The sequence below is a fragment of the Platalea leucorodia genome (genome assembly GCF_965183815.1).
Source record: "Platalea leucorodia genome assembly, chromosome: 5".
Classification (NCBI taxonomy): domain Eukaryota; kingdom Metazoa; phylum Chordata; class Aves; order Pelecaniformes; family Threskiornithidae; genus Platalea; species Platalea leucorodia.
The window spans coordinates 85,736,191-85,759,905 of record NC_138827.1 but is presented as its reverse complement, the minus strand read 5'-3'; the positions used below and the strand labels follow the sequence as shown (position 1 = coordinate 85,759,905).

Sequence of the window (23,715 nt, the reverse complement as noted above, 5' to 3'; positions counted from 1 at the left end):
GTCGAGTCGCACCTCGTTCCTGCTGCCTGCCTTGTTTTTCTCGGGCTGATGAGCTCCTGACTAATGGCAGTCACTGCTGCTTAATCAAGAAGCAATTTAAGGATAACCTTTTCTAATTAACTAGCAGAGAGAATGAATAAACTGTGAAACAGCGAGCTGGCTTCGGTGTCCCCAGCCAAAGGGTCTGTCAGGTGGGAGAAAATGCCATCTGAGGACAGGGATGGCGGCCCCAGACCTGCCACTGGGTAAGGCAGTGAAAACCAGAGACAGGAGTGGGTTATGGTGCTCCCCGGGGCCTTTTCTCTGCTTTCTCCCCAGGTATCGCTCTGGTCACACACATGGGGATCACGACTGTCCAGGAAGGGCGGCTTGATGTGTATAATCAAGCCCCATGTATAATTAAACCCTGGGAAACGCTTTTATTCAGAACTTTGACACTAATATGAGTAAGTACCTTATTATGAAGGTGTTCACAGAATCGTAGAACAGCCCAGGTTAGAAGGGACCTCAAAAGATCATCTGGTCCAGCCTGTTGTGGGAAAGGGAGCCTAGATGAGATTACCTAGCACCCTGTCCAATCGCATCTTGGAAACCTTCAGTGACGGGGACCCCACCCTGTCCCTGGGGAGCTTGTTCCAGTGATTGATTGTTCTCACTGTAAACAATTTCTTTCTTATATCAAGATGAAACCTCTTCCAGTGCAACTTGTTGAACAGCACAGGGCCCAGTATTGATCGCTGAGGGACCCCACTTGTGACAGGCTGCCAGCCTGAGTAAAACCCATCGATCACCACCTTCTGCGAGTGCTTGGGAGCCAATTTCCTACCCATCTCACAGACCACCCCTCCAGTCGGCATCTGGCCAGTTCATCCAGGAGGAGGCTGTGGGAAACAGAGTCGAACACTCTGCTGAAGTCCAGGTAAACAACATCCACTGCTCCCCCCATGTAGACAGAAAAAGTTATTTCATTGTAGAAGGTGATTCGTTTGGTTTGTGATAGTTTCTAGGAAGACTCGCCAGGGACTGCAGTAAGACTATTGGGCCTGTAGTTTCCTGGGTCCTCTTTTGGGCCCTTCTTGCAGATAGCTCTGACATTTGCCCTCTTCCAGGCGCCAGGGACATCCTCTCACCTCCACTACTTTTCACAGATTACAGACAGCGGCCTTGCACCAATGTCAGCCACTGCTCTGAACACCTCCTCACTGCTGACAACAGTTTTCACCCTTTCTCATGCATTACCTCTATTTTTTATTCCCCACTCATAGTCACTCATTTAAAAGCCACATGCCTCGGCATGCCAGTCCCCACACAACAGAGGCAGCTGGCAAGGGAGCCCTGAACCAGCCGTGCAGCACTGGGTGCTGTTTGGGGCAAAGTCTCAGCCGGTGGCCGGCAGCAGGGGCCCGCCCCCCGCATGTAGGCCTGAGCCAAACCCCTGCAAGAGGGTGGCGGGGGCGGCCTCCAGCCCCCCGACTCCTAAGGCGAGACCCCGCAGCTCTCAGCGACCCTAAGATGGCGCCGTGAGGGGATGACTACATTTCCCAGCGTGCCGAGCGCCCCGCGCGCCAAGGTTTAGTTCCCGGCATGTTGCGCGCTGCCGGCCGTTGGGCGCCGCCGGGCGGCAGCGCGGGGTCTGCTGGGAGTTGTAGTCTGCGCGGCTGCGCGCCCTGTGGCGGCGTACGAGGCCTCTGCCAGCCGGTGGGTGTGCGGGCCTGCGGGCAGGGGAAGGCGGCTGGGCCCGGGCTGAGCCCAGGGCGGGCAGTAGTGGAGCTCCCGGGGAGCGGGGAGGGGTCGCGGCCTGCGGCGTGGCCCCTAGGCCCCCGTGGAGCGGCGGGTGGTCCTTGAGGGCAGCGGGGGACCGCAGCCTGCGGGGTGGGGGCCGGGACCTCGATGGAGTTTGGGACAGGGCAGCCTGGTGCCTGGGAGAGGAGCAGGGCAAGGAGTGCGCCCCACTTCTTACAGGGTGGTGAGGAAAGGAGGTCTCCGAGTGCTGGGCGAGGCGGGCAGCTCCCAGGGCATGAGGCAGGCAGTAGATGGAGTGAGGCCAGCTCCTGGGAGACGTGGTGGGAGGCAGGACCTTGCTTTTATCAGAGGGTCCTTGACCTGTGAGTGGACCTTTCTCAAAGCAGGAGCTGCCTCTGCCCTTTGAGGTTGAGTATGCATGTGCTACCTACTGTGAGATGCCCAAGAACAGGAAGGTGATCAGGAAAGATGGGGTGTCATCTCATCTTTGCCGTTAGGTACCAGAAATATCAAATGCTTTCACACAAGACTGTGCAGAGATGTATTGCTTTGCCTGCATTTGCTTTTACAGGTCTGGCTCTGAAGTGCAGGTTGTCCCTGTGCTTGGCTATTTTATCAGTTCTGCTGGGATTTGCAGAGAAAAGTACTCAGAACTGTAGTGGAATAGGGCTTTTCTCCTTTTCTCTTATGTTTTATCTGTGTGGTACTGGCATGCAAAGTCCCGGTAGAGGCTGTCAGTGTCTGCTTGCTCATAATGGCTCAGCATTGGTCTGACAGCTTTGCTGTACTACTAGGTTTTTGTGTAGGATCAGTTACAGTAATACTCAGTCACCAATAATACTGTGTTATCAATACAATAAGTATTTTTGGGGGGAACAGAGTTGAAACTTCCTGTCTCTCTTTGCTTTTTTCTTTTCTTTTTTTTTTTTTTTTTTAAGACTGGCCTTCGTTCCTATAAAGAAGCAAGTGTCTCTGTGATTAATTCCCGATGCAGTTTTTGTTCAGATTTATTGTTTGAATTGTTGAAGATGTCATCAGGCCTTACAGAGGAACAAAAGAGAAGAATTGAAGAGAACCGCCAGAAGGCTTTGGCTAGGAGAGCAGAGAGGCTAGCAGCCCAGAGAGGTGGGCAGGTGGGGGTCGCTGGACCTCAGGTGAAAGAACAGAGTCCAGGCAATTGGGGAAACTTGAAGGAAGAAAACAATCATGTCAGGTTCATTAGCCATCACCAACAGAATCCAAACAGTCCTGCGGAGCAGAAGAGCTATCTTCAGAAAGATTATAACCATTACACTGCAAACCAACAGATGGCTGGTTCACGTGGAGAGCAACAAAAGAATTGTTCAGAGGACTCGAAACAAGCAAGTGGCATTAAACAGTTCCCTACAACAATCCCAAATTCTCGGAGTTATTCCAATAAACATTACTTGGATGCTGGTGGTCAGGAACATGGACAACAAGCTTTAATTAATCTTGGTACATTCCAGCAGCCCAAATGCTACCCAGCTTTCAAAAATCCTACAGAACCATCTCATCCTAGATTAATTGATAATGGGCACCCTGATGGTAGTAAAGATTTACAAAATCGGAACAAATTTGCCATAAAATATGTTTCACCACCAAGCAGTGCCACCCCAAGTGATTCAGAAATGCAGATAAACACAAGCAGACCAACGGAAAGAGAAGGGGGAGGTGGTGCCTCTCAGGCCAGTGGTAGGATGCAGAAGCTGACCAGCTCTGCTGGTGCAGGCTCTACCTTTGAAGGTGCCTCTTCCAAGAACGCAAATAGTGTTACAAAAGGAAAATGTGTGAAATATGGGGAAGACCGATTCCAGGTCGAAATAGGGTATAATGCTGAACTCATTGCTGTGTTTAAGAAGATACCAAGCAAAAGCTATGGTAAGAATTGATTGTTTGCTGTTATCTCTGTTTTACGTTGGATCGAAGTTTCAGCGTCTGCTGGAACTGTAGTTGCTATGTGCTCTTAGCAGCATAGCTATTGCTGGGGTGGAATATGTGGTATTAATGGGGGACTGGAAAAATAAAGACAGCTGAAATTGGAAAGAAATTCTGGGCATAAATAGCTTGAGCTTGGATTTAGCCAAGGAATCAGAAGCCCTACATTATGAACAGTGCTTTGAGAAGTTTAGTGACAGCAGCTGGTCAGAGTCTTTTGGGAGTGAAGGAAGAGAAGTTATTCATGAATTGGTATGGGAAAATGGGTCACTTTAGCTGTAGTTCAGAGTTGATGAGCCAATTCTGTTAACTGGATTACTGAGAGCAGTGGAGTCTCCATCTTTTGGCCTGCTTCTGATCTTTTCTCCCTGCCTTTATTTGTTATATTGTACTTTTGTTTCCCACCCATATGTTGCTGCTCCCTATGAATGGCTGCTGCATTCTTCTTGTCTTAGTATTGATGTGCCCTATGGTTTTTTTGGTGTCATGTAGCTGTGAACTTGGACATACTGTTTTTCAGATGTGTGTCAAAAAGTTCACGAGTAGATTGAATTCTCTCTTACCTCGCATGAACATTTCACAACAGCACTTTTTTCTACCCCAAATGATTCATATTCTGCCCAATTTTAGATCCTACTGTGAAAAAATGGAATTTCAGCCTGGAAGATTACAGCAGTTTCAGTAAGTAAATGGGTTGTTGAATGATAAAAAAGAATCCAAGTCTTTACCCCCTTCCCCTGCCTTCCGTAATTGTTATTTAGCTTTGTTATTTTCTGGGGTAATAAAAGTAGTGCTACTCAAACATAATACCCATCTGTTAGGCATCTAGCTCATAACATTTTTCTGACACTTTGTAGTTGATTAGAAATAACGTAGTTTTTCACATAATCTAAATGCCAAGCATAGGTTTAACTTTTTCTGCTGTTGCTGAATTTTTCAGCAGCCAACAAGCTGGATCACAGAAAAAATATCTGCTGTGCAGGTGCTTCATATGAATCTGTATTGAGAACTGAGTGTGTTCCACTCACTGGCTAATGCTTAATTTCTAGGTCCGTTCATGTATTTTCTTTTTAAACAGCTCTTCCCCACCCCCAGCTACATTTTTTCCTGTTAATTTTGGGTGTCAGAAAAGGAAAAAGGGTAATTCTCTAGGGCTTTGAGTGAGACTGAAAATGGATTTGCCTTTTTTTGGCATAACAAGGATGGCTTTATCTTTTTTCTCTCCTGTCATTTTGTTCTGGAAAGATTGAGAGATGATAGAGGCAAACACTTCAGGTAAGCTTTTCAAAAGCACATTGTATTGAAGCGAGTGATAAATCACTATTGATTTCAGTGGGAACAGAATTAGGCCTGTGTTGAGCACTTTGAAAAACCCACAGTTGAGTGCTGGTATTTTAGCTTCCCATGTGGGTTGCCACACATTTATAATTTAAATGCTGCTGGTTTGCTTGAAGTGTATCAAGTACAGATGAGAGCAGAGTCTCTGCACCAAGGAGCTTGCAAATGAAGAGGATGGTTTTTAGAAATCAGGCTTTTTTTCCTTAAAGATATCCAATATATGAGTTCTCTGTGGAAAGTTCTTGTTGACAAGAGAAGACAATATGAGACCAACATTGGACAACGATAGCAGGGGAAAAAATACCCTAAGAAAAGGGAACTGACTTAAAAGGCCCTTGGTTTGAAGTCTTGTAAGTGTAAAAACAGTTATTTTAAAACTTCCCAGTATTAATTTTTTTCTTCTGATTAATGTTGTTGTGTATTACATGTCTTTCTTTGTAGTATAAATTAAAGATGCAGTCAAGCCTAGAAACAGATAGTGAAATAAAAGAGTAAAGTATGGTGGTTTTTCTTCAATTTCTTTCAGTATTAGTTGTAGAGATGAGCTTTAACTATGCAATGCTAGAACAGTAGCATTGAAACTCTCTTGCTTGGTGCATTGAGAGGAGAAAGTCTAAACCAGTGGTTTCCTAGTCAGTCCTCTTCTTTAAAAATTACTTTCACTTGATGCTCTCAAACTTTTTCTCTGGAGTGGAAATCTCAAATGCTTGGGTTTATTCTGGAAGTCACTTATTTTAAAATAATGGTGGATGAGATCCAAATGGCTTACTAACTGGTTAGGGAAAGTGTCTGAATTTGTTTCTTTTTCCTTTTTTTTTCCCTTTTCAGATCTTAACCACTGAACTTAAATTTGTTTAAGTTGTTTTTGCATATCAGTAAGCTGGACTATTTAAAAAGAAGCAGGGTGGATCATGATGTGCAGCTCAGTCCTCAAAGGACTAGATTCACCTGGGCTCACTCTAAACAGCTACTGGATAGGGGAGGCTGCCTCTCTTTACAGATACGTGGAGGTAAAATGTGCTTAGTTGTCCCCTGCTCTTCAGTCTAATGGACTCTCGAGATGCTAGTGAATCCTTGTGCTATTGTAGTACCTATGCGTTGGAGTCTTGGGGATGAAATTCATTATTTTATTGCTGTAAAAATACAAGAAAAAATTGTTCTTGTTCCTTACCCATCAAAGTTCAGCTATAATGATAAAGACAATGTGTGGGTCTAGATTGGCAGAGAGACACAGGGAAAAGTGGAACGTTTGTTAGTGTGGATAGCTGTGGTCTCAGGCGAACAGCTGTGAAATGCTGTGTCCCTTCTCTCCCCATGCCCTGGCATCATGACAGAGGTGGCTGCTGGTGATTAGTAAGACAGGAGTGCAGATGGCTAGGGGAAAGTACAAGTCTAACTGTAAGACACAGTAGAATAAAGGGTGATGGACTTAAATTGTAACAAAAGAGATTTTAGGGGTTTGGACTAGATTCCTTCCTGATATCCCTCCTACGGTATTGCGAATATACAGCATTCCTCCTAGATGAGATTGCATATCAGACATTGACATGAGGCAGATAATTTTAGATCTTTCTCTTTTGCTGTTTGCAGAAGTACCTTCCCATCTTTTCAGGCACATACTATTGGTCACCATGCCCCTGTCCCTGCAACTTTGTAAGTGAAAGCACTGTATGACTCTGTGCAATTTCCTGCTGAATGTGGCTCTGCAGATTGCCTGCCCAGGCCTAGTGAGCCACATTTTGGGATTTCTGACAGGGAGTGACAGCGCTGGACAGGCCCTTGTTCACCTACTGTCACGTGTTCCCTCTGCCCCTGCTGTATTCTCTGTGGAAAATCCCACTAGCCTGCTCGCCAGGCCATCACTCTCTCTATTCTTTGTCCCTGTGAGTGAAAGCAGGGAATCATCATTCCTTTTAAACTTGAAGGTGCATGGTTTGTCTGTCATCCTCTTGTCCTTTCTCTTCCCAAAGTATCCTGTGCATCTTTAGTTTTATCCATGTTCTTTGTTATTAATTCTTTTCTTTGTATCTCATGCTTCTCTCCCTAGTGGAAGCAGCAAATCAACTTTCGTCAGTAATTCTGGCACCACTGGGAGGAGAAAATGCAGTTGACTTGGCATCAGGCTCTCCTTTCATTGGCAGTAGGGTTGATGTGAAATCCCTCTTGAAGATGTGTAAGAACTGGAAGAAACCCTCAGCCCTTGTCAAAGGGAAGTGCGTGCTGATCTCTCGCTTGCGGTTTGAGGTTGATATTGGGTATTCTGCAGAAGTGATTGGAGTGTTCAAACAGATGGATTCCAGAAATTATGGTGAGTCTCTGGTTATTTCTGCTTTATTCTAATGATGTCGTTGGGGCTGCTCTTGGAGTGCTGTGAATGTTTCAGAGGAGAGAAACTGTGAGAGTCCGTCCCTCTGAAACAGCATGAGAGGATGTACTTTGGTGACAATTTTGAGATCTCCTGTAGTTCTGGTGTAGTGCTGTATCTGTGTCCTGCTCTTTACTCTGTACCAGAGCATGTCCTTTTCTGGGCCTGTTAGCCAAGGTGATATTTCAGGACTCGGCATGATTACATTTACTGTTGAGGTGGGATGCGCTGATGATTTGCTAGCAGTACGGAGGCCATGCATAAGTTCTTGTCTTTACTATCAAATGCAGTTGGACGTTCTCATATTTCTCCCGCTTTACTGTGGTGTATAACGGCTGCAACTGCCTGAGCAGATTGAATTTACCAGCAGCTTTACTGATGTTTTTGAGGCAAGTGGAACTTTAGAGCACTTTTTATGTTGGCATCCAGATTTCCATGGTAAATACCAGTTTTTCCCACTTGTAATGCGGGAAATGAAGCACAGAGTGATGAGGTGACCTGCACATTGTCACAGCAGGTCAGTGACAGCATGGGGAACGAATCCTGGGGCTCTTGTTCTTTGGGCAGGGTCCCACCTGGCTCATTGTGTCTTCAGCTGACTCTGAATTCACTCTAACCTTCCCTGGAAGTTGTAGGCAGGTGCTACCCAGGGATAAACCTGCCAGACAAGTCTGGCATTCGTGTTATATTTTGTGTATTGATGAATTGGGGAATTTCCTCTGTACCATCCTGAGCACATCATCTGTAGGGTACAGAGGTACAATTGAAGGTGATTGTGTTACTGACTGAAGTCAGAGTTTGTTGGTTAACAAATAGGAACCTTCATGCACATTCTTCATCCCTTCTTGGAGTGAAGAGAAAGTGTTGCCAAAATCCTTGAGCAGGTAGGTTCATTACACTGGTTCATTAGAGGAGCTGACCTTGGCTTGCTCTGGTGATACCACCACTTCTAGATGTGTGCTCGTACTTTTAAGTCTTCTTCAAACTGTTTGCTTAATGTGAAAGCCAACAGAGGAGAATTGATTGCTGGACAAGTTAAGAATTCTTTTAAAGCAGTTTTGAAATGCAGAGGTTATGGATGGATAGCCACGTTCTTATGGACAGAGCATTCAGTCTTTTAAAAAAGGGACTTATGACAGTGTGTGTTGTAACTATTGCAGATATGAACACCAGAAAGTGGAATTTCCTGCTGGAGGACTATCCCAAACTGAGTGAGTACCTGCATTTTCCTGGCTAGGGTTTTTTTCTGGGGAGGTAAATTAATTCTAACTTCATTTCTTGGGCTAAGCCTTTTGGCTCTGGGGAGATAAGATGCTAACGAACCGTGAAGCAGGTGTTTTCCTGTGTTGTCAGACATTTACAGTTTGTCCAGACTCAGAATTTTATAAATGTGTGTTATTCATGGCAGTCCTTTAGGGGCCCATGGGCAGGGTGGCTCTGTTTTGTCAGATTCTGCACTGAATTTTTGTACCATTTCTTAGAACTCCTGAATGTATTTACTATCACAAAGTTATTTTTATTGCTTACAATGTACAGCAGCTCTACTTGAACTAAGGACTTGCAGGAGAATGGATTCCTCTGTTCCCACTTGCCAAATTTGAAGAGGTCTGCATGGTAGCTGCCAGGCCTTCCTGTCCTTACAGAAATTGTTATATGGACTGTTTTTAGCTGTGCTCCCCTTGTCCTCAGTGCCAGCCTGCCTTGCTCCCTTTTGTGAGTATATCAATTTGTAAACTGGCACAGCCACCCCTTGCTTAGAAAACAAACGCGTATCAGGCTGTTTTACTTCCAGTTCTTTAAGTAGTGTGCACTGTGTTGTGCTATTTCATTTCACACCCAGGAAATTTTGTTTTTCCGGACAGAGCGCTAGGTTTTCAAGTCAACTGGTGATTTCTGTAACAGCCAGTTCATCCACAGTTACAGTCTAGGTGGTGACTGTCTAGCTGATTTTGTTCAGCTTCATATGTTACTGCTAGTAATAACGGCTTTGCAGGCAGCACAGAACTGTTAAGTTTTTAATTGATAACATGAGGGAGGTTAGAATTTAGGTTGCTTCCATAGCTGAGTTGATTGTGGGGCAAACAAGAACTGCCTGTTTCTCTTGCAGAAGTGTGAAAATCTGCTTGAAGCAGAAGCATTCTTCTTGAAGCAGAATTTCATACTCTACTAAAATGCTTCGGTGCTGGTTGATGGATGCTTAAAAGAAAGCCTCGTCAAAAAATCTTTTTGAGAGCATCGTATTTTCCCTTGCAACTGGAATCTAAGCACATAGTGTTGCTACAGTGTTCATTTCTTGGTAGAAGTTGAGCAGTAGACTCCTGCCTTTATGCATCTGTGTAATGCTGGTGAAGCTGTGACTCACTGAACTGAAATGTAGAACTGTGGTTTGTTGTGTTTTGTTTTTTTTTTAAAAATGGATGCCACTTTGCAGAATAATCCAGTCTCAGCAGCATGCTCTTAGCACATCTGCTTCTTAGTTTTTTATGTTTAGTTAAGTTTATAGGGTGCTTTGAGATGAATACCATTATGCAAGTCCTAAGTATTATAATTATTATTTATCATCCCAGTTGGCCTGCTGTGTTTGCCTTGGTACTTGTGTGAGGGTATGTAGCTGTGGAATTTGATTGGGGTAGGCTTCAGAAAGATAATAAGCAAGGTGCTCTACACACGCCCTTAGAAAGTGTGACTGAGTGTTTCAGAGCTGAAATGCTATTGCTCAGAGTAGTTTTTCTCCAGCATTGGCTCCTGCTTCCATGGGATACCGACGCATGTTTAATAATTGAGTGTCTGCATGCTCCTATGATGCATGTCTTAATAACATTAGTAGTGGTTGTAGGGCTGAAAGCCACGTTGTGGGGCCTTGTAGGAATGCCAGATCATGAGAACAAATGAGTGTGTCTTGGGGGAGACTATTATGAAACTCCAGGTTTGGGATGTTGGCAGGCCCTGGTTTCAATGAGAGCTGATGATCTCTCTTAATTTGCTAAAAGGGCCTTTTGTATGTGCAAAGGGCCTGATCCTGTAGCTCGTGTTAGGCAGTCTGAGCAAACACATCATCTCCCAGTCTGTCACTCTCTTGGCCATGCTGGCTGGCAATTGTATGCCTCACATGAAGTATTTAGAATCTCACAAACTTAAGGAAAGCAACAAAAAAATTTCTCCCTGAGTGTTCTTGCAGGGTGTAATTTGTGAGGGCATTTGAGGCTTCTGGCACATGCCTTTTTGAGGAACAGCATTTGCTTTGTGCCTGTTCGTTTACCTATGTTAAAATAAAAAAAAGAAAAGAATTTTAAAAGGCTGGTTGCCATTTCCAGCAGAGAGATCTGCTAGCTGGGAACTGTTTGTAGAGGTTAACGTCTCTTTGCCTAGTTGCTCAGTCATCTTTATATAAAGGTCACTTCAGTAAAAAATGTCTGTTGGATGAATCATGCTGGTGGCAGATATATCTTAATCACTCTCCCAGCTCATGTACAGAACAATAGCAACAGAATTATCAGTGAGCAAATTGTAGCAATTATGCTAACACATAGCTCAGTCTGTGAGTGTAATAACAAGCCTATGCTGTACTTTGGGTGGAGAGAGTTCCTGCCATTGAAGAAGCATAAATTAAACTGGAGAATTTAAAAAGTTTGGTCATTGCCCAATCACAAATGGAAATCTTTTCATATGTATATTTCTTGGAATTGCTTTCCCCCTTGATATGGCAGGGGTCCATTCTGCTGCTTTTCTCTCGGAGATAACTGAAATGAAAATACTTAACTGAATTCTGGAGGTGCATTTACTCCTGGTGTAGTGAGTTCTTATTTCAGTTTGCATATCTCTGGTTATTTTTGCAGACAGAGTTGTTTTATGTCTTCCTGACTTCATATACAAACCAACCACTGAATAAAAAAAAGATGCTTCCTGCAATAAAGGATCTGTGCACATGCATTGTGTTCCTGGTGTAGAGGTGTCTTTTGTTTCTCAGTCAGTGGTCAAAGATTGATTACTAAACATGTTTTCCTGGTCCCAGTTCACTGCATGTTTTAAACTGGTATTTGTTTTCATAGAAACTTACTTTTGCACTAAAAAGAAATACTTTTATCTTTTTGAGATGGGATAGAGAGGCTAGTGGAGGGGACTGAAATAAGGTTGTCCAGGAGGAGAACTGCCCTGGCGCTTTGCTTGTTGTGATGCATGGGTTGAAAAGATGAAGGCCCTGATGTATTTGCATAATGGAGGCTGCGGATCCCTTTAGTTTGACTGGGAAGGTTTTAAGCTGCAGGTAAAGTTGAGATGGTTCATGGGTGAAACAACAGTAGTGGTGAGGGACTCAGGTGGCTGCCTGCGGGCTGATTCTGGCCCGCAAGCTACTTCTGTCCAGGAGAACAGCAGGGGACACCAGCTGAGCAGGGAGTTGCTGTTGGTACTGTGTCCCTGAAGGATTCTGTCAGAGCGCTGCTGATGGTGGTACAAGAGCAGTTTCTCTGAGTCTTGAGGTGCTTTGTGTTTTCTTATCCAAACATGGTAAATGAGGGGTGATAAGGTGGAGCCAGCCAAACCTGTGTGAATTTGGGGAGCAGGAGGAGAAGAGAGTTGTCAAAGCTGAAGGTGTATGATCTTCTTCAGGTAACTGTGTCTCAGGTCACTCCTGATCACTCAGGGATGGTGGAGACCTCAGAATGCCAAGGTTCAATGCAGAATGCCAAGGTCAAGATAAAGATGCCCCTGCCTTCTAGACTTCAGGAGCTCTTTTGTTTAAATCCATACTTTCATTTCTGAGTAAAGTGTGCCCTAAGTTGCCCTCAGTGTGAATAATCCAGTTCCAGCTGTATTAGTAGCAATCATCTCTGAATGATGGCATCAGACTTTCAGTTTTTTATAACCAAGTCTAAATACAAGGGGAGGAGATGTGATTCATCATGTGGTTCTGAAATAGACTTCAGGGAAGAGGCCAGGCCAACACCTGTGCATGATGCAGTGCTTTCTTGAGCTGTTTCAGCATAGGAAATAATATTGTTGATGAGGTCGAGGGTTGTGCCCTGACATCCATAATGTAAGTTGTGTGTATGTTGCCCCTTCTGATAATAAACTGCTCTGTTCTTTGCAGTGGAAATGTTACAGAGCCTTGTGTCGGTAGAAGTGGAGCCACTGCCCGAGGCAGTAATACAAACCTTTGCTGCTCAAATACAGAGATCTGCGTCACAGACGGACATTCCTGATGCTGACCTTTCAGTAGTGGACTCTAAAATTGTGATGAGCCTCATGCCCTTTCAGCGGGAAGGTGTGAAGTATGTCCTTTTTGCATGCTGTTAAGAGCTAGTCCTTGCCTAGAATTGTGTACTTTATATTGGTGCCCAGGCTGCATTGTCTTCCATGGAGGGCTCCACTTTCTCCAGAATCTTGGGCTGTTACACTCCAGCACTCTGGGCTCTTGGTTTTTTTGTATGTTTTGTTTTGTTGCTTTTTTTTGTGGATTTTTTTTTTTTTTTGAGTGACACATCTATTCTGTTTCTAGCTAGAATTCTTCATCATGAGTCAGGAGGAAAGTAGCATTTTGCTAGTCTCATAAAATTGTTCAAATGATACATCTCTGATCTTCCTCTTGTGATTCAGTATGTGCCTAATTGTCATATGATTTTTTTATTTTGGAAGGTCATTTTTTTTTTTTCCCCAAGTGCATCTCTTTTGTTGTTGTTGTTTTTTAAATATTAACTACACATGGGAAAGTGCCAGAAAATGGGACCCAGGCCCTGAAAGATTTAAAATGACTAATTGTATGTAGAGATAAACTTTTAAATGTCCCTGTCCCCGTCATACATGGTCATTAGTTGTTGACTTCAAGATGCAATCCAGGAAAGTCTGTACTTACTGGTGTTAAAGTGGCATTGTTATTAATAATATTTTCTTAGCTCAGCCAGGATTAACTTTGGGACAGAATGTGAGTAATATCATGGAGAGAATGTGCTTTAAATAATTGTAAGGTCTTGAGACTACTCGTCATATGAAATCAAAGTCTCTAAGGACTTGCCTGAACCACTCTATTCAGGAGCTTCCAAGCTTTAAGAGATTTGTGAGTTGCTCAGTTGTGTTAGGACTAAGGGAGAAGATCCAGGTTTACTGAAGAACCCAGATCACTTCCAGGTGATCCACATTATAGGCTTGGTGATGGGTTGTGCTTATCTTGGCTGCCAGGACAGATGGTAACCCATTTCTTGACGCTTCGTTATTTCCCCTCTCTATTTTCCCCAGTTTTGCAATTTTACGAAATGGACGTTTACTTCTTGCGGATGACATGGGCTTGGGCAAGACCATCCAGGCAATCTGCATTGCTGCATATTACCGAAAGGAATGGCCCTTGCTGGTGGTGACTCCGTCTTCTGTGAGGTTTACATGGGCAGAGGTACTGTGAGCTTGAGCACGTGCAGGTGGCCAGTAGAGGGTATGTGTGACGGTTGTGCTGTGTTGCACTCTGTACAAGTTAAAATTTTAAAAAATATGTATGTTAAGGGGAAGAAACTAAAATTTGTACTCATTTAGAAACTTGAGGGGGGGGAATTGCTTGGCACTGACTGTATGATATATGCCTGTTCTCTTTTATTGGCCAGTTTTCTTTTTGTGGTCCAGCTGATCTGTTGGAAGGAGGGAGGTCTAGAGAAAATATCTCCTCTGACCCTCTGTTAACTTTGTTCCTGCAAGTCAGCTGGCTCCAAGGGGCGTTTTACTCATCGTTGTCAAAGACAATAGTTGCATTCAAGCAATTGTCTCTTGTATTCACACCCTTCATAGCAGTATTTGCCAGTCTCTTGGCTGGAATAGAAGCCCAGATGCTGGGATTCTCCGCTCTGTTCAAGAGGCCCATTATCATCATTAAGTGTCTGTCATAACATGTCTTTTGGCCTGTCCCCTGTATGTTGCTGACTCCTCTGAGACCTTTATTAATGTTGATCAGAAGCCCAAGAAAGCTTGTATCATTGGGAAATGTATCTTGAAATAAATCACTGTTGTGGCTTGTACACTGAGGCTGTTGGGTTGCCATAGGCTAGTGAAGTTTTCACTGTGGGAGAAAAAGGTGAGCCAGAAGTTTTAGGTCAGTAATTTCATGTTTGAGCAGGAGAGAGTGGGAGTTTAGCTTTCCCTGGAATGTTGCACTGATAATTGTATTGGTCGGGATTTGCTGGTTTTGTGCTGTAACCAGGTTGTTAAAGTATCTTGGGTTGTGTTTTCACACCTAGTAGTGCAACAAAATGTTGGGCAACAAGAAAATGAAATTGTTTACTGAACAAGGGAGTGATACTCATCATGTTTGATATTTCAAAGGCCTGTAGACCTTTGGGTCAACACCTAGCCTGAATCCATGGCTTCTGTGGGATACCTACTGGGAACAATTTGGGGCCTGTTTTCCTGAAGTACTGGGTACCTGAAGCTAAACTCCTACATCCCACTTCAAGAGATTTAAGCAATATGAGTTGGTTTTAGTTTTTTTGTTTTGTTTTATTTTCTTTTGTTTTTCCTTTGAGTGCTTGATTTCTTCTTCCTTGTCCTCCTCCTGACTCCCCAGGAGGCTGTTTGTGGGAGATGTTTTGTTAGGACATTTGCTTTAGAATGATCTGTGTTGCTTTGTGGGTATGTGAAGGGTGCAGGTCTAAGAAAAATGTGTCACAAAGTGGAAGAAGGTAGAGTTTATTATGGTCTGTAATCTACTCAGTTCATTCTTGCACAGATGTGTTTTACTGTAATGGTAGAAGCTTTTGTGGTGTCTCTGGAGCTGAATTGCCAGAAATTTTCTTAATCTCAGAGTTGTTGGTGTTTTCTTTTGGCTTTCTGGGCTCAGGCCACTGAATGCCTTTATATTCAAGGTGCCATAGGAAGCTAGCAGGAAGATGCGAGGTACTCTTGGGTGAGAAGTACTGCAGCCATGTGCCTTTGGAGTTCAGCATTGAAACTTAAATAATTAACAGTAAGGACAATTTCAAAGCACTTCTTTTGGACAAAGGTCAGCATCGTGTGAGCAGCATAGGATTGCTTTTACAGTGTGAATTAGTCACGTGCCCTTTATAAAAGGAGAGGGCAGTACACCTAGGAGCTTCCAGATACTTTCCCACTGCTGCCGCCTTTGTCTAAGTTTTGGCTTAGCATCAGCCACGTATTTTTTGGTTGGGATCTAAACTTGCCTGCATGTTGGCCAATTTTGGTTGTGGTGCTTACCATAAGTGGTGAAGGATAGTTAATTGTTAGTTTCTCGCATACTGAGAAATGTGAGAAGCTCACATTTGACTCCTCTGGCTGCTACGTGTGGTTGCTGAACAGGGGAGAGGAATGAGGCTTGGGGAATTTCCACAAGTGAAGGGCCTAGTGGCAGAGATGCCATTTCCCATCACCACTCCTTGGATACATTTCCGTAGGGACCAGATCCTGATTGCTAAAGCCTCAGCCAATTCTCTGCAGAGCAACATCAGCAGAACTCAAATGTTGCAAAGAGGTTGGTGTCATTGGGGACACAATTACAAGGGAAATGGTGGGTGCTCAGTAGCTAACAGATGGATTTGGGGGAGGATATTTTGCTCTGGTGTGTGGAGCATTTCAAGAGGTTGATTTGAATGACTATCACCACATGTATTTCAGCTGCTGTCATAGAGCAGCTGGTGTGTTGTCAACTTGATCTTTTCATTTTGTTTGTTTGTTTGGGGTTTTTTTGGTAGACTTTTTAAGAAGGAGAGGTAGTGGAAGAGTTTTTGTTGATCTGGATGAGTCCGACTTCATCCTTACTGTGGAGTAAACATTGCTATAGTGAGAGATGTTTACTGCTTAGAATTCTGTGTTTCACAGCCTGAGGGTTTCTGTTGAGTGGGAAAACTAAATTTCCCTGTCAGTAGTGGTTACTGAGTTCTCTGGCTCTGAGCATAGCAGGTAACATTGTCAGGAGGTTATGCACATTTCTACTACAGATCAGATTTTTTTTTTTCTGTAAGAAGCAAGAATAGAGCACGTTTGAGCCTTCCTAGCTGTGGAAGGCAGATTTAGCCTTATAGCTTGAGTTCTGTTCTTGATCTTTCCATAACTAGGGTTGTTGCCTTGGGAAGGCTGCTTACCCTTACTGTGCTCCCAGCTGATGTCTAATGGCAGGTGGGGTGGCTCCATGTTCTAAGCATTCATGAGGATGCTCTGTGAAGTGCTTTGGGATCTCAACAGAGGACATAAGCACCAGAATGCAATTAATTGCTTTCCTCTTCCTCCAGGCATTTCACAGGTGGCTTCCATCGTTGAGTCCAGGTAGCACCAATGTCATAGTGACTGGCAAAGACAACCTAACAGCAAGCTTGATCAACATCATCAGCTTTGACCTCCTCAGCAAGATGGACAAGCAGCTTAAGAGCACTTTTCAAGTAGTTATTATTGTAAGTGGTACACTAAAATTTTGAAGTTAATTGTATGCTGCAAATGGGGTAACCTTTGTGTTGTACAGCAGTGTGAAGTGGGACTTATTTAGGACTGAAACTGTCTTGTAATTCTGACTGTGATCTTAGCTCTCTTCAAGAGCAGAAGCAGGTTTCTCTGAAACCTTTTAAGATAACTAGTAGAGTTTAATTCCTTTTTGATTCCTGAGGCTGTGTTTTCTCTTTTACTGGTTATGGTGCCTCTCTGATTTCATTGGTTTTAAGTATGTCCTCTGCTGGAGAGCAAGGTGTTTAATGTGGTGTGTCAATACGGTAGTCTTGGAATTGTATCTTTTTTAAGGGGATTGGACTTCAGGGTGGTATTAGTGTTTATCCAGTAAACCAGATAACCTCTCAATACCAAGTATGTAGGTAAAGCATCAAAAAATCTCCCTTTGCTTGTGTTCCACTGACAATCTGCATTAAGCCTTCTTTGATCACTTGTATCATTTCTGTTGTAAATTACTTTGAAATCCATTTTTAACCTTTTACAGAGCTGTGGTGAAAGGCATTTTTCTAGATTTCAGTTACTAAAAATTCAAAACACCCAGTGTTTCAAATCCAGCTTGGATCAATAGAGACCAAAAGTGTCTATGTAGCTTTGTTTGATGTTCTCAATCTAGTGTTCAGCACACATATGCACCTGTCCCTAAGATCATGACAATTGGAACATAATAATCTTTTTGTTTCTCAGTGTCAGATGGGAATGTGGGAATAGATGGAGTTCTTTGGAGACCAAACTACTCATGGGGGTATTGATTTCTTTTTTTTTTTTTTTCCATTTTTATTTTTTTCCCCTGCCCCCTCTCTGACAAGACATTCTGTCAGGGTGGAAGTGCAGGTTGTTACTTTTGTGTGCTGGTGCTTGGAGTAAAGGGACTTGGGCTCTGGGGCTACTGCCCTAGAACCTTTTACCAGCCCTGAGCTGGCAGATGTTCCTTCTGTGTGTTTATATGTTCAAATTCGGACCCTGTATATGTTTTTACAGATGAGAGTAGCCCTATTGAGTGCTGAGCTTCCCTGCTTTTTCTTCCAATCTTCTTTTGATGGCTGGGAACATTAATGTAGCTTATTTGTTAATCAGGAGGGAGAAGGCTGTGCCTGAGAGGCTAAGCAGTTGTATTGTCTTTGCATGCATGGTTGCTTGCTCATCCACACGTGGAAAGATGAGAGTGTACCCTTGGAGGGTGCTGATTACTTCTTGTGTCTAAGTTCTGCCTTGCTACAGCAGTAGAAATGAAGCCTGTTTGGGGGTGATGTCTCAAGTAGGAGGCTATTATCTGCCTGGTGAGCCCTATCAGCAGAGCAGTTGGATCCTAATTAGATTTCTTTTTTTCCTTATTGTTTTCATTAACCCCTTATTTAGGGAAGTGGCACTGTATAGGCCTCCTATGTTTGCTGCATTTAAAGGACACATAGGGGCAAATGAGTATCAGTGGTGGAAATAATGTTCCTCTTTGTCCTTCCCTCTCCAGCCCCCTCTGCTCACTTGTTTGCGGTCATTTGAGATTCATGACTTTAAGTTTTGATTTCTGTTCCATTTGCTTGCAGCTGTGGGTTTGAATGTAGGAAGTCTGCTACTCTCCATGCTGTCTTTTCATTTAGAATTTGATGTGACTATCCAAGTGCTTGAAATATCCTCTGGGATGATAGGCTTGTAATATTAGATAGCTGAGAATACTGGGAATTTGTTCTGTAGCCTGCAGTTGGACTATGGATCAGAACTGTCTTCACTTTCATGCTTGTTTTGTTTCAGGATGAATCCCATTTCCTAAGGAACATAAAAACTGCACGATGCCGAGCTGCCATGCCTCTGCTCAAGGTGTGTACACTGGGTGCCAAACCTCCAGCAGCTAAGGTCAGGCTCCCAAAGCAGTGTTGCTCCATTTACCAGGTTTAGGAGCCAGCAGCTGAATTCTGTTGTTGTGCAAGTGGAAATCCAGGTAACATTGTAGATCCAAGAGCAGAATTTGTCTCTGGCTTAGACACTTGTTTCCATACAAATGTTAGATAGTAAGACCTAACAAACGAACTTCAGAAGCTCCCTTGATCTAGTTGTGGTACTGACACTGATGAGTTTTATGGTGACGGGAAAAAGGGAATGTCACAACTTACTGAATGTATTCAGGGAGCATAGGAAGGATATAGTAGTGTTAGTGTAGCTTGTTTTATGGAAATAATCATTATCAGTTACTTCTTGGCACACAAATCACTGCTGTATATCAAAATGGCATTACCTAGATCCCTTTCTTGGCTTTGGTTTTGGGCTCTGCTTTGTAACTGCAAGCTTCTAATGTATTTGTGTGTCTGGAGTTCAGGATCGCTCCGGCTGGTTAAATGTACAGAATTAGTAGGAAATGGCAGAATGTGAGGTTAGCAAGACAAGTGGCCCACAGAAGGGAGACGATATTCAAGTATGCGATAGCAGGACAAATGTCAATTTCAATGTCTGCCTGTTGTCCTGGGAGCAAAGGATCAAACTCTCCCTGGTAGCCTCTAGCAGATTAAAGTTAACGAGTAGTTTCTAGACACTGCAGAGTCTATACATTAGAACAAGGTAAATGCAGTTCCTCTTCAGCAATTATCAGCAAGTGTGTATAAAGAGAAGATTCGATCTGTGATGGCTTTATAGCAACCAACTTTTATATGCAGGATTTTTAATGGTAAGCTGAAGGTGGTTGTCCTTGAATAACTTCATTGTTCTCTTTAAAGGCCTGACTCTTGTCTTCTCTTGCCTTTCAAATCACTTCAGGCTTTTACTGTTTGGAAACTAAGTAGGAGGTCCAATTTTATGAGCAGTTTGAAGTACAATAATTAGGGTGTATGTCTGAAAATGGTGGAAAATAACAAATTTACCTCATTGCAAAGTGCTTGAAAAGCGGTCTCATCCTTTCCTACTGTAGCTTTATACGGATCAGCTTGTCAAAATTATTTGCAGCCTACAAGATATTAGAGTGAAAGATGGTAGCTGTTAAGTGGAGGTTAATTGCCTGTATGAACTTATTGAGAATTTACAGTTTTAGGCTGTCACATCATTGGTCTTAGAGAATTGAGAACTGGTGCTTCTGAAACTGAATTTCAGTATTCTGAAAGCATTAAGAGTTTCATGTTCATATCATGCATTATCTCACCTGCAAACAGCATACAGTACCAGATATTTTGTGTTAGATGTTCAGGCAAATTTTATTCTCTGCTTGCTGTCTATAACTTCTGAAGTGAGTATTTGCTGTAATAGCCACTTTTCTGCCCTCCTTGCTTTCCAACACAGGTGTTTTGCTCTAAACCTAGCCCCTTTGGCAGCTTTGTCCTCAACTACTAGTGAGTGATGCTGTGTTCACTGCTGGCACAACGCATCACAGCAATGCTTTCGTATACGAAAGAACTGCCAAAGTATGAGGAGTTTTCATCACTTGAATACTGGATTTAACAACTGTACTGTGTCATCTTTACAGTAAATAGTCAACAGGGTAAAAATGGGATTATTTTCAGTATTTTACATGATGCTTTGAGATTATTGAATAAGAGGCACTGATAAATGTGCTGCTGAGGAAAATATTCGTGCTCTTGCCTTCTTTATGTTAAAAGGATTAGAACAGTACTGGGGCTCTTAGAAGACACCAAAAAAGCTGTGTCCATAGGTGAGCCCTTGATAGGTACACTGCTTCTAGCACCTCAGTCCCAACCTTAAATTCACAGTGTGAAGCCATGCCAGTGCTGTAACCAGAGCCCCTGGAGCCAACTCGTGCCTTGTCTACCTTCTAGGCATTGCTACTTCTAACTGTTGTTAGCATTGTACTACTTTAAACTTTGTGAGATTCCCATATTTCCTACGAGGTTCCCAACATCCTAAAGCATGAAAGCTTAGCCTTGAACTGACTTTTGGGGACAGAAGAGAAGAAAAAGCACCTAAGAAATGTGATCCTTTGTCCTTACATGCTACAAAGATTTATGAGTCCATAATGACACTGGACAGATCTAAGTTAAAAATGTTTCTGAGCCTGAAATGTTTCTGTCGCTTCTATCCATACTTAATGGATTCTTTTTATCTTGATAGAATCTGCTCCTGTGACTTCTCCATTTGAATAATAAGTAAAATATAAAAATTGTTTTAAGTGTTTAGACAGAACAGCACAATAATCAGATTAAATCAATACATTCATAATAAAGATGACTTACCTTGGATATTAATTTCAAATCTGCCTTGTTAGACAGCCAAGCTGAATCTCCACCTCTGAAATATTTAACCCATGGTTACAGCATTTAAAGCCTTCTTTTACTTTTAATATCTGACATTGACCGTTTTTCAAAGTGAAGTGGTATTTTTAGCCGCTCAGTAATAATTCATCTTTTCCTGCTCTCTTGTATATATTGCGGAGCAGGTGTGGTATGGAATTATCAAGCAGAACCATGTATTAAACATGTGGCCTAAGTTTGTCAGTTGGGAACTTCTAGACATTTTTTTAATATTAAAAAACCCCACAAACTCTGTGTGTGTGCAGTATTCATTGTCTTTTGTGACATATTTAGCTGCTGCCCTGACAGAGATTTAGGGAAGTTTTGCTTAGGACAGTGGGAAGTGTGACCAAGAAAGACTTTTTAGTGCACTTTTATAATGGCTGGATATATGCAATGACCATGCTTACTACCTGCTAGCTTGCCCCAGGTTGCCATTAGTTTGGAGTAAGTATATAGACATGTTGTGCCCAAGTTATTGTTATTGGAAAAAACTTTGAGAGGAACTTATAATTACGTAAACAGTAAGATAGGGTGAGCTGAAGTAGCAGCAGCAAAATGTTTAGGCCAGATTTCTTATTCGCTTCACATTCCAGTGGATGTGCAAACTTGTGGGTGTGCAGACTTGTACCTGGGGGAGAATGCTTCATCCGCCTACGTGGAACCAGGTGGCAGAGTTTGTACACAGTCTGTGTGCATCCTTGCAAAATTATGGAGGTGGATGGATTGAAAGCCGTAGTAGAAAACAGTCCTTTGATGTTTTGGCATGTGGTAAAAATCGTGCTTTCAAGCTCAGCCAGCTTTCACACTGGCCAGTCTGTGCCAGCAGCTGCATGAGATCTGTCCCCACCTTCAGCATCTCTTATGGTACTCAAGAGGCTAGAAGTTCCTTTGTTCAAAGTGGTCCTTTTGTCTTGTTTCTGTGCACATCAAAGTGAGAATAGCCTCATACTGTTGGGCTTTGGCTGAATCACCATTGTCAGGCCTGGCTCGTCCCTGCCTCTAATCCAGAGCTATGGCAATCAGTAGTAGGACCTACTTGTCACCTTGCTGTTTTCCTTAGTCTCATGATTGGGACTAAATTCTCCTGGGCATACTGACAGTACTCGTTGTTCCCTTTGCCTCTGCCCTGCATCTGCCTCTCTCAGAGGCAGAAAGTGTCATGGTGTTATGCCTTTTGTAAGCATTTTGTTTTTTCCTTCCAAGATTAGACTGGCCCAGAGACATGAACGTAGGAGAGGGAGTATACATGCTACCAATATCCATAAAACAGCAAAGCCCCGGGGGTGTAGATGAAGAAGAAACAACAGAACATAAGTTTTTCACTGATCTGTGGTGAGATCTCTTGGGGACCAGAGTGAAAAGGATTCTACGTCCTTTGACCAGCCAAAATGCTGCATGGTCTTTGTTCTTCTGTAAATGCATGGGGTATTGCAAGGCAGTGGAAACTGAGGAAGGTCCCAATGGAACGTGGATAAGTTTTTTGGAAGCATGACAGTAAGTTTTTAGTGAAGAACTGCGTCAGAAACTGAGAAATAAAAAGTAGTATCTAATCAAAGATTCCAGTGGCATGAAATGGTCTTATTCCTGTTGTGCTCCCGGTGGGCTTTGTTCCACAACATTTGGGTAATATTACTAATGTGATTGCTCCTATTGAGCTGCTGTTCAGGTTAATAGCATGATGCACGTCCTGATGTTTGCAGGGTTAAAGGTCTTTGTTTCTATTATGGAAGTCCAAATACATTGTGTGGCTGGAATCTAATACCCTTTCTGCTTGTTTTAATAAAGACATGCTTAAAAATAATAGAGGGAAATAGGTCAAAGCTGAAGGTAGAAGGTGAGGAGGGAACACAAAAATCTCCCTTTCCAGTGGGAAATAAATACCAGCTGTCTTTAGGCATTACAAATCCATATGGATTGGATAAATAAGCCTTTGCTTGTTGTCACCTGCTGAGAGAAGGAACTTTGTCTTGAAATTGGAGAAGCTGTGGGCCCTCAAGGCTGCATCTTCAGATCTGCTTTTACCTTCCAATTACCCTCCCTTCTTGAAATAGGGAGGTAGTGTAATTTGTTTCATTTGTAGCTGATCGTTGCCATTTGACACACATTCTCTATCTAGATACCACTTAAGAATAGGGAAAGGCATTTATATTTTTTGGAATAACCACTGTAGGATCATCTTATGAAATGCAGAGCCCTATGTATCTTACCCAAGTACAGAAACAGTCTCCTCAAAACAGCTGCAACCCTTTCCATTTATCAAATCTTCTATTTCATCAGGTGATTATCTCTATTATATTATCGCCACTCTCAGATTTTTCATTTCACAGGATAAGGTGTTCTTATGCTAAGCAGTTCAAAATGACAGAGTAAGCAAAAACTGGGGACACAAGTAATTGTACAGCCAGAACCAGCCACACTTACTTAAAAAAGTATGTCAGTCTGTTAGCATATGGCAGAGCTCATGCTGTGAAATTCATTTAACACAGAGACATTGTGTGTTAATGAGGCTCTTTGCATGTTCAATTATTTCTTTGTGGCATAACCGCCCCTCCTTACCTGCTCCCCTTCGAATCAGTTGGGTGCTGTGTTTTGACCTCTAAAGTAAGTGCCATCAGGAGTTACCATTTCATAAACTATTCTTTGACTTTCAAAAGTGACTTT

The 23,715-nt window shown here is 42.9% G+C and overlaps 1 protein-coding gene across 6 annotated transcripts in view; it reads left to right on the top strand.

Moving 5' to 3' along the window:
* The first annotated feature begins 1,643 nt into the window (after nucleotides 1-1,643).
* SMARCAL1 (SNF2 related chromatin remodeling annealing helicase 1) overlaps nucleotides 1,644-23,715 on the top strand; it is a 43,059-nt gene continuing 20,987 nt past the window's right edge. For 5 of the 6 annotated variants that reach the window (XR_014228255.1, XM_082312720.1, XM_082312717.1 and 2 more), the window contains exons 1-9: nucleotides 1,644-1,698; nucleotides 2,682-3,642; nucleotides 4,330-4,380; nucleotides 7,085-7,345; nucleotides 8,563-8,613; nucleotides 12,492-12,672; nucleotides 13,634-13,784; nucleotides 16,621-16,779; nucleotides 18,575-18,640. Coding sequence is in view for 5 of the 6 variants with exons in the window: in XM_082312720.1 (XP_082168846.1) it covers nucleotides 2,772-3,642; nucleotides 4,330-4,380; nucleotides 7,085-7,345; nucleotides 8,563-8,613; nucleotides 12,492-12,672; nucleotides 13,634-13,784; nucleotides 16,621-16,779; nucleotides 18,575-18,640 (1,791 nt within the window). In the remaining variant the exon portion in view is untranslated. The remainder of the gene's footprint in view (nucleotides 1,699-2,681; nucleotides 3,643-4,329; nucleotides 4,381-7,084; nucleotides 7,346-8,562; nucleotides 8,614-12,491; nucleotides 12,673-13,633; nucleotides 13,785-16,620; nucleotides 16,780-18,574; nucleotides 18,641-23,715) is intronic. The other variant, XM_082312718.1, reaches the window with a different exon arrangement.